Source organism: Phaenicophaeus curvirostris, chromosome 2 (assembly GCF_032191515.1).
Source record: "Phaenicophaeus curvirostris isolate KB17595 chromosome 2, BPBGC_Pcur_1.0, whole genome shotgun sequence".
In the NCBI taxonomy this organism is placed as follows: Eukaryota; Metazoa; Chordata; class Aves; order Cuculiformes; family Cuculidae; genus Phaenicophaeus; species Phaenicophaeus curvirostris.
Genome location: NC_091393.1, coordinates 115,217,316 through 115,235,240, shown reverse-complemented (window position 1 = coordinate 115,235,240; position 17,925 = coordinate 115,217,316). Strand labels below are relative to the sequence as shown.

At 37.0% G+C, this 17,925-nt stretch overlaps 1 protein-coding gene across 3 annotated transcripts in view; it reads right to left on the bottom strand.

The window, feature by feature from the left end:
* ROCK2 (Rho associated coiled-coil containing protein kinase 2) overlaps positions 1-17,925 on the bottom strand; it is a 110,376-nt gene that overhangs the window by 30,073 nt on the left and 62,378 nt on the right. For all 3 annotated transcript variants that reach the window (XM_069850501.1, XM_069850502.1, XM_069850503.1), the window contains exons 4-11: positions 17,694-17,831; positions 14,793-15,053; positions 8,315-8,459; positions 4,626-4,764; positions 2,858-2,949; positions 1,975-2,134; positions 1,295-1,358; positions 234-313 (exon numbers count right to left, since the gene is read on the bottom strand). In XM_069850501.1, coding sequence (XP_069706602.1) covers positions 234-313; positions 1,295-1,358; positions 1,975-2,134; positions 2,858-2,949; positions 4,626-4,764; positions 8,315-8,459; positions 14,793-15,053; positions 17,694-17,831 — 1,079 coding nt within the window. The remainder of the gene's footprint in view (positions 1-233; positions 314-1,294; positions 1,359-1,974; positions 2,135-2,857; positions 2,950-4,625; positions 4,765-8,314; positions 8,460-14,792; positions 15,054-17,693; positions 17,832-17,925) is intronic.

Sequence of the window (17,925 nt, the reverse complement as noted above, 5' to 3'; positions counted from 1 at the left end):
GAAAGCTTTGAGGACTGCAGAAATTACTCAAACAACAGAGAATTTTAGGGAGAGTTAAAGAGGGGAAGAAATAAAACAGTAGTCACAGGAGTAGCAAGAATAAGACAGAAATTTACCCCTGCTTGCCGGGTCAGGAATACCAAAAGGGGATTAAAAAGCTTTCAAGCATTCAAAAACAAAAGGTGTAATAAAACTTCTGTATAAACATAGCAAACGTGTCAGAACAGTCTCACCTGTACTTCTGTTCTAGTTCATCTTTGGCTTGTATTTCATTACTGAGTTGTTCTTCCAGCTTGCTTATTTTTTTCTGAAACTGTAAAATGTGACAAAAGCATGGGCCACATTTAAAAATGCTATCACATAGAATAAGTGTAATTCAAATTAAAAAAACAAATAAAACGGAAAACTAGGAAAATCAATTCAATCTTCCACTATACTGCTTTAGAATCATCACTTGAAGGTTATATCATTACAAGGTATTAAGTTGCATGATTTTAAAGATACAGAACCATAGCAACAGAATTTGCTGGATGTTACATTAAATCTAACCACTGCAGAATTATATTTTAAACTTTAAAAGGAGTTTTAAGTTTAAAGAAATGTTAACAATATACTACCCCCACGTGAATAATACAAATGTTTAAGGAACATAATGATGTAAGTAAGCAGTCAAAAATTCTATAGCATTTCTCTGTCATCTGTGAATTTAAATTCAACTGTCAGTCTTCAAAAGATGGATAAAAATATTCCATACATTCACTTCAACTGAGAGCACGACTTAAACATTCCTTTATCACTACAGGTGACAATTTACTTTTCCAAACTCTGGATAAATCAGTTGTGAATCACGCAGGCAAGCGTGGAGCCAAAATTCACAACCTTCCCAAGAGTGATGCTGCTTGTCGCAAACACAGCCTTACACGTTAGTTTTCCAAACAAATCCTAGATGCCAAAAGAATTTGAAAAAAATCTGTACTCATTCATCTCTATAACACAGTACCTTAAGACTTGTGTATAACTGTTTCAAATCCAACTTGTTTACTGTTAACAATTCGGTGAACATATATTTCACATGAATTATGTAGGAATTTTTTGATTCCTTTAATAATTCAAATAATATACTTACCTCCTTGCTGTCCTGTAAATAGAAAATATCATTTTTATTGACAACAATTAAGAGACAAAAAGCCCCCCACAAAATTTCTTGAAAACTTATTTTACATTTTGTCTTTTCTTAAGAGATTTTACCAAATTAATTAAACATAACATTAATACTTACAAAAAAGGCACTAACCTCATTTTTACTAGATTGCACAGATTCATTTTCTCTGCAAGACTGCGAGGAGTCACTTAGCAACCTGTCAAAAACAAAACCAAATCCCTCCAGCTCCAATCAACTTTTCAACAATTGTGGCAAACCTTGCCAATCAACTCATTTTAATCAGTTCTTTCAAATCTTAATTTGTCCTATGTTATTCTCAGAATGAAGCTTGTTTTACTTCCCTATGAGTGTACCTTCCTGATTTGAATCTTTTCTTAAGTGAAGAATAACATATAAAATGCTTTCAAATCCACAGCAGCTTATAATTTTTTTAATCAATACAATTATTTCTTAACTATTCAAGTCCTAGCAAGCTATTATCTCGTGTAAAATTTTCTAAAGCTGCTAATAAAACATCATTTTATAACTAAATTACAAATCTATCAGTATTTTAACCCTGAAAGATTTTTTAAAGAGACTGTATGATTTTGTACATATGAAAATACTGTTTTTAATGAGAGTTATCAAAATAACCAAAACAATAGCAGTAGTTACTTATATATTCACCTTAAACTCTGCATTTTCTGTCTTCACAGCTGGGCATAAATTAACATAATGCAATGGATAAATTATGTATTTAGAATGACAGAAGGTAGGCTATAAGAAAAATCAGCAGGTGTGTTTCTAAAAATGCATAATAAAGTATCACATACAAATTGTCTCTATAGTAGGTAAATCCTATAAAAGGCAGCTGGTTTCCCACGAAGGCTTTGGGGATTGGAAAGGTTTCCACGTCTCCCTTGTCGTCCTCAATGTCATCAAAATTACTGCTGTCTATATCGCTGCTTAGCTCAGGAACAACAGGAGCAGCAGCTATAAAAAGGGGAGAAAAGATCAACTTCATTCCAAGAATCAGCCATTTGCTATTACTGATATGTCTATAATGTTAAAAAGCCGATAACATAAGTTGTCCTGCTTGGTAAGTACATACTAACCATGAAGCAGGTCTGTAAGTATCACTGTGAACATGTTTTCTCCTACAGCAATCTGTTTTAACTGCCTAATGTACAGAATATCTATTGCACAATATGTTTTTGCTAAGGTTTGAGAATGGAACTCTAAATATAATCACCATTTTAAGAAACTGCAGGAAATATATTTTGAAGTTACGATCAACTCATGAACTGATGTACTTTGCTTTTTGCCTAAAGCTATCAAGTTCACAAAGTCCTAAGTGAAAAGCAGTAAAACTGACAAAACTGCTCTCAAGCCAATCTCTTAACTACAGGCAGTTAAAAAACCACAACAAAATAACTAACATTTGTTTTGGTCAAAATTCTTCATCCAGTTCTGTTGTTCAAAACAGAAATCTGTACATTAAAAGCATGATAAAGGTCAGGATAATTCCAGTAGGAAAAAAAGTGTATTTACTAACTCTTGCTGATAATTTTATAATACAAATGATAAATATGAAAGTTTGTGCAAGATCATTTAACAGACAGAAAAAAAATTCTTCATTTATATAGCCTAAAGTTTTTTCAGTACTGTGATTGCAAATACTGAATAGAAATAGAACTTCTAACCTAATTTACTTACTCTCTCGAATGTTGTCCCAGTTCCACTGATCACTCTTGAAGAAAGGGTGATGCTTTATTTCTTCCACCCCATTTCTCCCAAGTCGCACATCTCTAAACATAGCGATTAAGCCAAATTCACATTAGGAAAAACAGCACTTGATTTTTCGTTATTTAAATTCTGACCTGCTCAGAAGCAGCAAAGATTGTCTGTGTTAAGCACATTAATGGTCAAGTGTAAAAAAAATTCAGAACCCACCAACCACTGGTGTGTAGCTTCTTATATAAAATGTACTCTGTTTCTTAGCATGCACTCTCTCTGCGACTGCTAAAATGTCCACAACTTGGAGTCTGCCACGTGGGGAGTAAAGCAAGAAAGAGAGCACTGAGGCAAAAACCAAGAAAAAACTAAAAACACAAACAAAACCCAACACCCTCAGGGGGAAAAAAAACTGCAGAAGTGCTGTGTCTGCCAAACCACATGACAAACCTTAAGACGCAAGCAAAGGAAACTCTAACTTACTGCACAGAACAGTTATTCAAAGCTGGACTGAAATAAGTATTTTAAGAATTCCATCCTCTGCCTCATAACTAACCCTGACACAACTTTTGCTGATACTTGCAGTGAAATAAATCTTAAGTGCAACAAGAAATTTTCAGTTTGACCAGAAGAGTCCCTCTTAAAACCATCTACAAGAACAGGGCACAAAAAAAATGTGTGTGAAAGAACTAATAAATCATACAGTCGGTGATTATTCCTTCTTTAAGTGCTTCAGCAGTGATCACGCATACGGAAAGAAGGCATCTGGTTCAAATAAATCACTCAAGCACTGTATTAAATATAAACAGGAAGATGGACACACGTAGTGGAAGTACACCTCGTCGCATTTACATTATTAAATTTTACTCCTATTTTCTCTCTACCCTTCAGCCACTAAGGGTGAAAAATACTGTTAAAGCACATCCTTCCTGAGTAACCGCGATCTTGCTTAACAGAGCAAACAACCGCTCTTTGAATGCAAGAGCCATCATAAGGCAATTGTTTTTCCTAATCCCTCATTCCATAATGGCTAGACTCTATGCTGCAGCCAAGTTCAGTCCTGCTGCAACCATCAATCCAGAGTTAACTAGACCTCCATCACTGTTTTTCTAGATCAGAGAGACAGATTATTATCTCTAATTTCTGGAACTAAAGAAAATGTAAGTTCTCAGACCAAGAAGAACCTTACACAGCTTAATATCAACAGCTTAGTTCCACATAGGAAGACCACTAGGACCTATTTAAAGCCAAAACAATATCCTTGCTGGTTTGTCACCTATACTTTGTTAGCTACACATGTCAATTAATACAACAAAGCAAACGAAAAGAACATTCAAACGTTCCAAGAAAGCTTAAACAAACTCAGTAAATGCATGTTTACTTTCATAAAGGGTTTGATTTCATTTTTTTAAGTAATATCCACTTAGATGCTGAGCACAACAATTTGGTCCCTTCCTCGGAGCTTACAAACTACTTTCAACCTTACGGGTTTGTTACAGTTTTATACACTGCAATTGGAAGGATTTGCCTTTTTTGCCCAAATAGTGTTGTTAACAAGAGCTGTCAGAACTGCTCAGAGAAATTAAATACAATAGCTGGAAAAAACACCCCAAAAGAAAAAACTAGAAAGCAGGAGATTTTGCAGAAGCGATCTGAACAGAGATTAGGAGAAGTAATGGGCAAATTAATTTTTATAATGCATTAACATCATCCAAAATAAAAACAGTACCAGAATTATACAAACACTTACCTGTCAGTTAAAAAGGCACAGATAAGGTTCTTTGCATGCTTAGAGATTTCCACATCATCCGGGAAATGTAATGAGTTCTTGTGATCCATAATTTTACTGTATGTTCCGACTAACGAGTCTGCATAAAAAGGAGTATCGCCTGGAAAAAAACCCACAGTAAATTGACCGTGATTTGGAGTCACGTTCAAGTCAAATAAGTTGAAGAAGACAAAATTTATAAAGAAAAGTCTACAAGTAGTTTTACATAAAATATTCTTTTAGTTAAAAAAGAAATAGAATGCAGGTACAAAATAACGTATACTACCAAAAATATTCCTTCTCCAAATGCCTGTGTTACAAAACCAGCCTGTTTTCCATCCTGCATATCACTACCAAAACTCTAGCTACGGAATTACATCATTTAATCTACCTGAAGACTGTCATAGTGTTTTCTAACTGACATGATGGCTGACAACCACATAAATCCCCATCTTTAAGAGCTTCCATAGGTAAAATGGACTGAAACTCATTAAAGAATTGCTCCTGCACATTTCTTGGAGGGAATCCACCAAAGCTCTCCACAGACCTTTTCAGAGGCATGCAGGTCTACCCTGCCAACCCCTGGAGCTGCCCAAGGCAAGTCAGCTCCAAGCAGGAGCCTTCACAGTACGTTACTGCACTGTTAAACCCATATTAATAAATCCTGTTGACTGATTAATTATACAAGCTTGGACGCCCATATTAAAATACGCAGGTGGCTCTTAAAAAGCCTTCCCTCACACAAAGGTTTGCAGTGTAATCTTTAGTTGACTCCAGTTTCTTTGCAGACATATCCTTAAGAAAGGTAAAACTGGGACAACTGAGAAGAACTGGTATGGATAAAGGCAACTAACATTCAAGTTAACTGACAACATCTTGAACACACAGATGCTTCAGACAGTAATCAAGATGCTTCAACTTCTACATAAATCCTTTCTCACAACTAATCCATAGGTTTAAATGAGAACACGAATAATACATCATGTGAGGTACTCCTGGTACACTAGGTGCAGGCACACATCACCCAGCAGGCAGCAGGCAGCCGACCAACTGCGTGATCCCAGGGAGGTACTAAACATTTCAGATGCTAGGTACACAAAAAAACAGACCAGCAGAAAAAATGCCATTCGGTTTTCAAAAGGAATATAAACGCAACAATCTTGCCTTCAGCCTCTTTTTATGGGAAAATAAGAAAATAGCAAGTACCAGCTTGAATTCAACTTCTAGACTTTTAATAAATGCATTAGGTTGCGATACCAGTACATCCTGAGGGGTGGAGAGTGCAATCGCTGTGCTCAACTGATTTCACAGGTACCTGCTGCCAACCCTTCTTCCAAATCTTCCCTGTCCCAGTTGTCTTCCTTCTCAGACACGGCTTTGATTTAGGCCATACCTCAAAACTATCCCAACTCATGCAACTAAAGCAGTGCTAGGATTCATTCTCTCACAAACACATTAGCTTTTACTTAAGTGCACAATTAAAAGTAACACCATTTTCATTAGTTCTGTGTATTTACTTAAACCATAACATGAGAACCTTTCTGTGCTTTCTTCAAACTGCAAAGTTTTAGAAGACCATAGGCAGAAACTGATACATAAACACAAACAAAAATAGATACTTTCTACCCATGTGTGGAATATGGAGAAACTAAGCAAGATTATCAAGGCAAAACCAAGTATGAAAGTCCACAAAGGCTTTTAAGAACAACTGTTGTTAGTGGGATCTTGAAATTCATAGGGCTATTTAAGAATGGAAATGAGAACAATAACATTGGTTTACATTACATGTTGTTGGGGGTGAAAAAGAAGAAATCAAATAAATACGACCGGATAATAAAAGGATAAGGGTTTCCTAAAAGGTCAAATTAGTCTGTATTAAGTATTCCAAACCATTTTATCAGTGCCTGCCTCTTAACAATATGTAGGTGGGAGTAGGTGACCTGTCTTGAATAGTCCTATTATTCCTAGTTCAAGTACAGGGACCAGCAAAGCTACGTTCCTACTGAAAAGAAGCTGCATGTTTTTCTAGACACTTTGTCAAATGAATTTGCCTCGAGTCTCAAATACTGTGTTTGTAAACAAAGTCACTGAAGGAAACCAAGTTGCATGGTCAGAGAGGAAATGCAACTGGGACTGGACTATGACAGTTGGAGAACAACAAATAAACAAAAAAAAAAATCACAGGCCCTGTAACTGTAATTATCAGCATAAAGGTGGAACAGGTTTTAACATTTCAAGAAGATTGCACAGATAGAAAATCACATTTCCATTTCAGGGGAATAAAGACGCTTAGACTAAGAAAATTTTAAAAAAGCACAACGGAGGCTTCATGCAAAGCACAAAGAAGACAAGAATGCAGCTGAAAGGATGGGCATGGTGTTAATCACATTTAGAACCACGGCATGGCTAAAACTGAAACCTAAACAAAATTGTTATTTCACTCAGGAAAAGTGTGGGAAAAAATCACAAAGTTAATGAAAGCAAAGTTTTCAGTCCAGAACAAACACAGGGGAAAATATTGTGAGTACTAACACCAAAGAAATAAATGTAGTAAAAGCAGCATAGCTTCAAATATTAAAACAAGATACACTTTGGGTGGAAAAATTACACTTGAAATACTAGAAATTTTCCAATACACACCAAACCCTAGGAGTAATCACAGCAAATAAGGCTCTTAACCTAGCAAGACATACTGAACCCTCAGAATAAAACCAGTGTGATACATTGAAATGTAGATTTAGGGGGTTTTTTATGGATTTTTGTCCTAATAAGGTACAGGCTCCCTCTTATAATTGATATCCTGCAAAATCTTTACCTCTCCACCTTCTCTTTTAAAAAATGTTTTCATTAGAAGGATAAAAAGGGAAGAATCCTCTCTTTCAGATAAAAGATGGGGCAGGGAAAGCGGCTCTGAGAAAATATCTGGTCAGCTATGTCCATTATTTTAGTAACTGATGAATGCTATTTATTGCTAAAATTGTTTATGAGAGACTATTAACTATAAATCATACTTTTTGTAAGTCAAAATGCCTTAACTCTGAAAAACAGAGAGATTGTAATAGCATCATATATCTAAATGTCTTTCTTGGCTCAGTATACCAGAAACATCAGATCTGCAATATTCCCAGAAGATGTTGATTTGGATTTTTAATAATTATATGCTCGATTCCATCCTTCCATAATCAGTATTTTGCTACCCGACTATAATACTGATCCTCACTGTATTTTAAGATGCAGATGACTCATCTTCTTAACAGATTATACTCTATGTTAGTTGTCACAGCAGTCCAGTGTATTTTAATGGAAAACCCTGACTCAAGCACAAAAGACAGAATCAAGCTGTGCTTCCACAGCCATTTTGCCCTAACAGAAGCCATTGCTGCTGCCTCTGAGGTGACTCAAGCCGGCATGAGATGGTGAAGTAGCTGGCCCCAGTTAAAACTATTTTAAGAATTAGTTTTTAAGCTGAGCCGAGTGACAGAACTAATCACTGAGCAAGCACGCGAGCAGCTGTCGCAGCGTAAAGAGCGACAGAAAGCAAAGGGAACAGGAATCCATCAGCCAAAAGTCAGAAGCTGTTAGGTGAGGGCACAACCAGCCCCCTGCTGTACAGCTAAAAGCAGAATAAGGACTCGGCGATAATCTCATTAGCAGAAGGAATCGCTACTTACCAACCAGCATCTCAAAAAGGAAAACTCCTACAGACCACCAGTCACATTCCCGTCCATAATAACCATCACCCCCTTGTGATTTCAAGACTTCAGGCGATATGTAGTCGGGGGTTCCCACAGCCGTATCGCAGCGCACCATTCCTGTCTGTGCAACAGCAAGAATTCAAACAGCTCAATGAAAGACACTTCTGAGTCTTCAGAACAAATCATCTATTAGCAGAGTAGGAAAACATAAAAAATATAGCCCAAAATATTTGGTTTGAGGAATGTGCTTGAAAGTCTCTATTTTTATTCCAGAAGCAATACGGATTGAGTGAAAATTCCTGATAACGTGCCTCTCCCCTACCCACTGTACAGCAGTTCTTTGTGATTACATCTTTCAAGAATTGGCCAATTTTATTATTTTTTACCACTGTTTTCAATAGGAAGCTACATACCCTATTGGAATGCTCCTTGTCTCACTGAATTCAGGAATAAACTTCAGAATAATTTTGACAAACCGAGTTCTACACAGCAGATACAGAACAATTTTGTGTAATTCAGGCAATAAATCAAGTTATAGGTAAAATTTTATAGTCACACCTTATTTTTTATTTAAAGCTAGGAAAAAAAAATAAAGGAAAAGCTATTTTTAAAGACTAGGAAAGCTTTTTTTAAAGAAAAAAGTGTTTTCTCTAAAAGTAACATATTAACAGAGTTGTATTAATGGAATGATTCTTCATCTTCTCTGCTTCACACTAAGAGACTAAAAATGCAGGGTCTAAATGACGCAGAAGCATCATGAGATCTGCCAGCATGCTAGTTCAGACCTAAAAGCCTTGTTTCTTTTAATCAAATTCACTGCATTCATTTTGAGAGAGACCAGATGGATGAATGAAATGAAATCCTGGATGAAGTTAAAGAAGTACCAAAAATACATTCATCTCTTATTCTGCCTCTCAACCTCAGATCTTTTCTAAGTTGCCGTAGAAAGTTCTTCATGTATTTTGCCATCAGCTTTGGCTGAACACTAATACAGAACATTAGCAGCAACAAGTAATGTCATGATACGTAAAGAAAGGACAGAAACATTTTGCTTTGGGAACTGCATTGATATGTAAAAATTATAGACCCGATTTCTTTTCACATACAATATAAAATGCCAGAAGTTTTTATGTATGTACTAAACCAGAATCCTGGAAAGTCATGAACTGGCAGGCAAAAAACTAAAGTGATGACTGCAGAGACCTGAAGAGTACTTCAAACGTCCTCCTGGCAAATGCCTATCACTTTCTATAACTCAATGCTGAAGCTGAAACTTAAAGGAAGTTTTAACTTCTCAGTTGCAGAATTTAGAGCAGTTTAAATTTCTGCTTTCTATCCTAAGAACCCAATAGCACACAGCTTTATCATCTTGGAATAAGAAAATGGAGTTGAATCTTTTCAGAGGACCTACCTAATGGATTTGGACAAAGAATAATACAGATGAAACCATTTTAACACTGAGAAATACACTGAAGTCCAAAGCTCCATAAATCTAAAGCTGAGAGCATTAGAAAAATGGATCTGGCACATGGCAGAAACCACTATTTGATCATTCTGCTTGTAACAGCACTCTGTAAACAAACCTACTGGTCTCCTTTGAAGCTCCAGCCTCTCTTTGCTTTGAGCACTAGAGGAACTCCTCTAGGTTGATGCAATTCTGCTGATCTACTAGAACTGTGACATCTTAATGAGCCAATAGCACCCAACACTGGTGCATGTCAATCCCTTCCTTACCCAAATGCAAAATCACAACAATCTGAATCGTCACTCTGTGAAGACCGTTGAAGCCACTGGTCTTCTCTGAAGACCACAGCTTTATCACCTTGGCACCTAAGCTCTTAGTAACACCCCAGTTCTCATTCCTCTATAATTAATACACCAAAACAAGAACACTTTTAAATATGTTACACATGTCAGTTTTTAATGAAGCCTTCAGCAAACAAAGCAAAGGTTGTGCCAAAAAAAAAAAAAAAAGCCAGTCCTACCCAAGTCTGATAGCCAGTATGTCACAACAAGAAAGCTTCTTTCCAATGGTATTATATGGATGCTAAAGAACTCTGGGTAACAATGTCTTCAGTTTACAGACCAGATGTCATAGAATTGTACAGTAAAACAAAAAAATTCTTAGGCAGTTAAAACGGTCCTGCGTGCTAACATCAGTTTTCCATAGATTGCATCTCTCTGAAGCACGTGGAGCTGGCTGTACTTATTCCCCATGAAATTCTGCCTCAGGAGCGCATTACAGAATCACAGAACAGCTCAGATGGGAAGGGAACTTGAAAGATCATCTGGCCCAACCCATCATGGGAAAGGGAGCCTAAATCAAATTATCCAGCACCCTGTCAGACAGCATCTTTAACACCTTCAGCAATGGGGATTCTACCACATCCCTAGGGAGGCTGATCTATTATCACCTGAACATCATATTCCAAAATTTCTGTCCCTGTCATTTACACACTCATTCTTTCAAAGAACTTGGGCATTGATCTTTAAGTATTTTTAAGTACTGAATGGTTTTAATACCACAGTCAGACTAGCTTCTATCATCTCTGGGAACAAAGTCAAGTAAACACGGAGGTCCTCTCTGTGCAGTACATGGCATCTTTATAGTCGCTACCTTCTGCTTCTTTTCTGGACTCTCTGGACAGTGTTTAACCTGACAATTTTCTCATCACCTCAAAAGATCAAGGCAGACCTTGGAACTCCATCTCAAGAGAGGCTCCCGCAGCTGTGTGAGATGTGTGGTGCAGAATTTTAAAACAGGCTGTCCACTAAACACAGGATGTTCTCACAGCTTACGACAACTCGATAGTGAGGCTGTAGTGCTTCCTAGCACCACTCAGAATTATTATATTGCTGAAGACAATGCAGTTCAGTTTTCATCCTCAGGAAGGTCTCCAACAGATCGGAATGACTCGCTGTCTTGGACCAAGGCTAAGAACCACTGAATCATAGAATAGTTCGGTTTGTAAGCGACCTTTAAAGGTTATCTAGTCTAACTTCGCTGCAGTGACATCTTCAACTAGATCAGGTTGCTCTGAGCTCCATCTAGCCTGACCTTGAATGTTTCCAGGGATGGGGCTTCTACCACCTCTCTGGGCAACCTGTACCAGCATTTCACCACCCTCAGTGTAAGAAATTCCTTCCTCATACCTAGTTTGAATCTACCCTCTTTTAGATTAAAACCATTAACCCTTGTCCTATCACAACAGGCCCTGTTAAAAAGTTTGTCCCCATCTTATAAGCCACCTTTAAATACTGCAGGGCCGCTATAAGGTCTCCCCAGAGTCTTTTCTTCTCCAGCCTGAAGAACTCTTAACTCTCTCAGCAAAAGCAGAATAGAGCGGCAGAATCACCTTCTTTGACGTGCTAGTCATGCTTCTTTTGATGCAGCCCAGGATACAGTTGGCCTTCTGGGCTGCAAGTGCACATTGTCAGCTAAGTCCAACCTTTCATCCACCAGTATCCCCAGGTCCTTCTCTGCAGGGCTGCTCTCAATCTGTGCATTCCCCAGCCTGTATTGATACTGGGAGTTGCCCTGACCCAGGTGCAGGACCTTAAATCTGGTCTTGTTGAACCTCATGAGGTTTACAAGGTCTCACTTCTCCAGCTTGTCCAGGTCCCTCTGGATGGCATCTCCTCCCTCAGGCGTGTCAACTGCACCACTCAGCTTGGTGTCTCCCGCAAACTTGCTGAGGGTGCACTCGATCCCACTGTCGATGTCACTGATGAAGATATTAAACAGTCTGAATCCCAGTATGGACCCCTGAAGGACACCACGTGTCACCAATCTCCATCTGGACTTTGAGTCTTTGACCACTACCCTCTGGATGCAATCACCCAACGACCCACCAAAACCAGGCTTCGCTCCTTCATGAAGCTCTTTTCAGTAAGCATGAGCTGGAAAGCACTTATGCAGAAACATTAGGATAGCAAAATCCAGGTGTTAACACCGCACCCGGGCTGGCACAGCGTGCTGCAGGCAATTAACTGAAGCAAGAGGGATCCAGCAGAGTCTTGGACGAGCTTCAGTGAGAAATAAATTGACTTCTAAGAGGAGGAACGTGTTCCTTCTGTCAGCTAAAACGCCTGAGCTGAGGCAATAATCCCAAAAGGTAAACATTCCTTCTTTCGATCCCATCACTTTTCAGCAGATACCCTCTATATCTGTACCCTTCTAAAAGCTCAGCACGAGAGAGTGTTATGTAGCGAGCTGAGTAGCACTATTTCCTGGCTCTGTGAGACATACTGAAACCAGCCACGCTTCTGCCTAGTTTCTTACAGAAAACCTGAAGATCAGAGTCTGGTGAATCCTGCCCTAGGCTACCTCATCATACCCAAATACCAAAAAGGAACTGCAATTCCTGCCTTTGAGGCCAATTCCATTCTTCATTCAATTATAGAAATACCTTGTTGCAGATATTAAAAAAGAAAAAAAAAAACTCCAAAAGCCCCACAAACCACAAAACTATCCCAACCGAGTTATATAAACAAGCCAGTTACTTTTATGTTGGAAGAAATCTCTAAAAGACTTAGCAATTATTTCACATACTGGCAAGGAGGAATTCTGCTCCAAGTGTCCGGACTGGCCTAGAAGACTTAAGAGGACAGTGACCTCAACTCCACCACAAAGGGCATATTGCAGCAGAATTTTCCGGGGCTTTCAACTTTGTAAGGAAGATGTTAATGTGCACAACTGCTAAAAGAAATCCAAATCAGAAAAATAAGTGTTGGGTGCACATACATTTTCTAGAAATTATCCTGCCAACACTAACAGTATATTTACACAGCTGGGATGTGTTCATGTTTTGTAAGAAGTAGCATGAGATCTGGAGACAATCCAGAACCTCTCAACTTCTAAAGCTTCCTGTATAAAAAATGTTTGCCATTCCACTGTGTCTGAGAAACTCCAAGAACTTAAAAACGTCATCTGTTAGAAAATTAACTTCTTGGAGAGATCACTGGTTTACTGAAGCTCACTGTAACTCTTTACATGAAATGTGTGAGCTCTTCTTACATTTATAATGCAATGAAACACATTTTAATATTCCATTCTTTTAACAACAACAACAAAAAGAAGGAAAAATGGCTTATGTTCACCATTTCTGGGATCCCTAAAACACCATAAGGGATCGCCCTTTTTTTTGTGGATTTATAATGTGAACTTTTTGATGCTTTTTTATTGTCTCTTCTGACGAACATCAGATGTCCTTAAGACCTACAGTCTACTGGCGCAAAACCAAGATTAATTTTCATAAGGATTAAATTAAGTGATCAAGTACTACTTTTGATTTTTTTCAATTAAAGGAAATGCTGTTCTCTAAAATACAGACAAGTAAGTCAAAGTGGAGGCGAGAAATCTATCTGCCTTTAGAATAACAACCACAATATGAGCAAAACTGAACAGACTACTGAACCTCAATATCAGTTGCAGTTGCTCAATGAGTTAAAATATTGTCAGAGGAAAGAAAAAAAACCAAACAAATCAGAGACAGTACTTCTAGAGACAGCTGAAAAGACATTAAGTTAATGGTGTAAAGGTAAATTAAGTAGATTGCAGAGATTATACCAAGCACTGCCTAAACAATACAGGAAAAAATCTAACACATTAAAGGAAATAAGCTTAAAGGGATCATCCTTGCCAGCATTAAAACAGAAACCTTTCAAAGGCCGGGCCAATAGTAACACACGTTCATAATGTTTTTGCAGAAACTGTTATACTTTTTCACAGGAAGAATGTATTGCGTAAATTACAGCATAACATTATCAGGGAAGATTTTAAAAGTGCAAATTACAAAAGATAGCTTTACTTTTTCAGTCTTCTTTAATAACATAAGGTATTACACCCTGTTAAAATAAAATATTCTTATACAATTGCATTAGAAAACTGTATGTTTGGCCATATATGGTAAAATCTGGACAATTAAAATGTATGACATCTTAATGAATAGCTAACATCAGTTTTAATCAATATATCACATAGCACTGTTGCCTTACAGTGACCTTAATGACCACTAGAGGATGCTATGAGAACAATTAGATACAGTAAAAAAAACCCACAAACCAGGGACTGTATCTTGCCTATAAAATAATTTCATTTACAGAAAAATGTCTGTTTACAAACTGTTCCGAGGGTCCAATGTTGAAACTAAGAATTGTTTCATAAGCTTTTCTGACATCTGGAAAAAAATGAACATCAGAAATTCATAAACACACATGCTCTCAAAAATAACAAAAAGTAAGTTTACTTCCTTTTTTTCATGTGCCAGAAGAGTTGATTATAAACAAGGTTGCGCTATTTAGAGCACCCTTGTATTTAAAACTGAGAGAAAAGTAACAGCTTCCCAACCAAGCAGACCATTTGATTAATGTTCCTTTGCGTATTATAATTCAGAAGAAAATAACCTTAGATTTACAGTTCTATAGATGATAAATTATTCAGTTGCATACTTACTTCGTCCATTTTCATGCAAGTGCCAAAATCTGCCAGCTTCAGATGCCCATATTTATCTAAAAGCATATTGTCAGGCTTCACATCTCTGTGTATCAAGCCCATGGAGTGAATTGCATCAAGAGCAAGAACAACTTCAGCTGTGTAAAACTTGGCCCATTTCTCAGGCACATCATAATTGCTCATAAGGTTTACAAGATCTCCGCCTGGCATGTATTCCATTACCATGTACAAGTATTTGTCATCTTGAAAGGCACAAAATAGCTGCAACATTGAAATAAAAGGGAAAAGGAAAAAGAGCAATTACTTTTCAGAAACAGCTAGCAAAAAGAATAAAGCACTTGATCTTGAAACCTCAACAAACCTGAACATGTATTTTCAAGGCTGATGGAAAGCAACTTTATTTTTCACATTCAGATATTATAAATTTTCTGTTAATTACGGCAGTACCTTGAAATTTACTGAACTTCAGAACTACCTCATTTTCACTTTTAAGACAGTGAAAAAGATTTCCTGATTATTTTAGAAGCTTATATGTATTCATGTTTCTTGGCACTAAAAAGCATCACTGAGTCAAACTGCAAACATTAGATCTGAGAAAGGGAGCATCATGTATTGATTTGAAAATAGCTCAACAGTGAATAGCATCTTAGACTGTTTCTAAATTTTGTACATTATATATCTCCTTCTTTGTACCTTTTTAGAAAACTGGTTGTCACTACGGACTTTGTCCTAAATCGATACATTTATTGAAATAGGAAAGAGGAACAAAAACATGAAGACAACTGCAACAGAATACAAAGAAACTACCCTTTACAATAAATTAATGGCCTGGTATAGGTTGCAGCTGGCATGATAGTGAAACTAGGGTTAATCTCTTTAAAAAGGTATTTCAGACAAGGAGCTGACATTTTAGAGGTATCACCAGGTCTGAAAACAGCCCAAACCAGCAAACAGCAACACTATCCATGTTCAGTGCCTGGTATGAAAACATCTCTGGAAGTCTCTCACCTTATTTCTCAGGGAATACTGCTCCTTTACATTAAAAACTAAAATTGTTCACATATTTAAGTTACCCACAAAAAATTTAAAGGCAACTGAAAAACAGGATGAGTGGAAAGGAGGAAATCAAAATAAGGGATTTTGCGGAGGCTGAGGAACCACGAAGGCAGGAATGTTATTAAGGAGATTCAACCTTTAAATTAAAATTTACTGTATATTAGGGACAGAAGACCTATATAATAAATATATATTCTAATACACATATATTGCACTGTATTTGTTTTCATAAACAGATAGAGTCATAGAATGATTTGGGTTGGAAGGGACCTTAAAAATCATCTAGTTCCAACACCCCAGCCACGGTACATACAATATATATCATGATCATGCATTTCATCATTAAAATCTAAATTAAAATCCAAAATAGTCTCTGCATTCTCATATGCAAATATATTAATATAACACAATAATAAATAACAACACTATGCCTTTATACAGCAACTTTGTCATTGCCCTCAAGAGAGTCCATTAAAAAAAAAAATCAAAATTATCACAGGCTCTGGTTTCACTTGTTTTTTGTATAAAGAAGGCAGCACAGAGAAGCAGTGTGAACTGTCCCAGTTTCCAGACCAGAACAGGTCCTATATTTTCTTAAAACCAGCTCAATGTCCCATACCACTGGACCATGTTACCTAAACATATTACACCAATATACTTTACCATAGAAGGCACAACTGAAACTACGCTTTAATTCATTTGCTGTTTACAAATACACACACGTTTATATCATGTTTGCTACACCTTCCTTTGAAAACTGAGTGTCCTACATTCCTTTGTACTCTTAACTGCATGTGAAAAATAAAAACAAATCCAGGAAACTACTATCATGGGAACAAAAGAAAGAACTAAATAAAAATTCATCTATTTGGTCAAATATTTCTGCTGAATATGGACAAAAGCACAGGCTATGCTAAGAAGAGAAAAACACCTAAACAAAAAAAACTTCATCAATACTTCTTGCATACATGAGGTAAAGTGTTACAAAGAATACATGGAAAGCTTAATGCCAGTCTTTACTCATTGCACATGCAGAAGTACGGCAATGTACATCAAAGCATTTAAGTGTATTAATCATTTAACAAAATGAATTACTAACAATTTCTCTAAGCATAGCCTTTCACTACTCATTTAATTAATTGGTGTAATTTACCAGTTACAACAAATTGCAATATTTAGTACTAATCCTTCCCAAAGGCATAATTCACACTACAAACAAGATGATGATACATGTCATAAGACAGCTGCAAGCAACGGTGTTCAAGACCAGCTGAAGAAGTCAACTCTTCATTACTTGTCTATTACTTCTGAGCTCAGATGCAGTAACTGACTGCTAAACAGAAGATGGTTTCAGTAAAACCACTGCTACAACCTCCTTTCTCATGGGAGACAAGGACTGTGCACTCACTCATCTACCAAATCGCAGCTGAAGAGACAGTTACTAGTTAAAGCAATCTTGATACTAATGGCCTGTGATTAACTGACTGTATCCTGAGGAAAGACTGGAAATAATGCTGACATCTCTTTCTACATTTTTATCTAGAACCTCTTAGTTGGAAAGGTAACCTCCTTATTATTCCATGTAATTATACGGATATTTGTATCTGCTTAATACCATTTTATGATGCATCTGCAGTGACTAAAATGTAAATTAATCTACTTTCTAACACAAACACACACAACTCAGTGAAATTGCTTGAAATATTTATCTTTAAAAGTAAGAACCAAAATTAAACCATTATTTGAATTTAGATGCACATTCAAAGAGAACTCAACATGAGGAAAGATTTATGGCTTTATCAGTAGTAGCATTACTATTATTTCACCCTTGCGTATCTTCCTTACCTGAACCACCCACGGACTGTTGGCGAAGGCCATGATATCTCTTTCTTCCCAGAAAAAGGCTGAATCTGATCTCTTGATCATTTCAAATTTACTAAGTAGCTTCATTGCATAAACTTTTTGCGTCATCTTATGGCGAACCTGTTGGGTGAGAAAGAAGAAAAACAACTGCTTTAAAATGCCTTGTAAGAAAAAACTGAATACCAGCACAGTCTATTTCTCCTATGTGCAAACT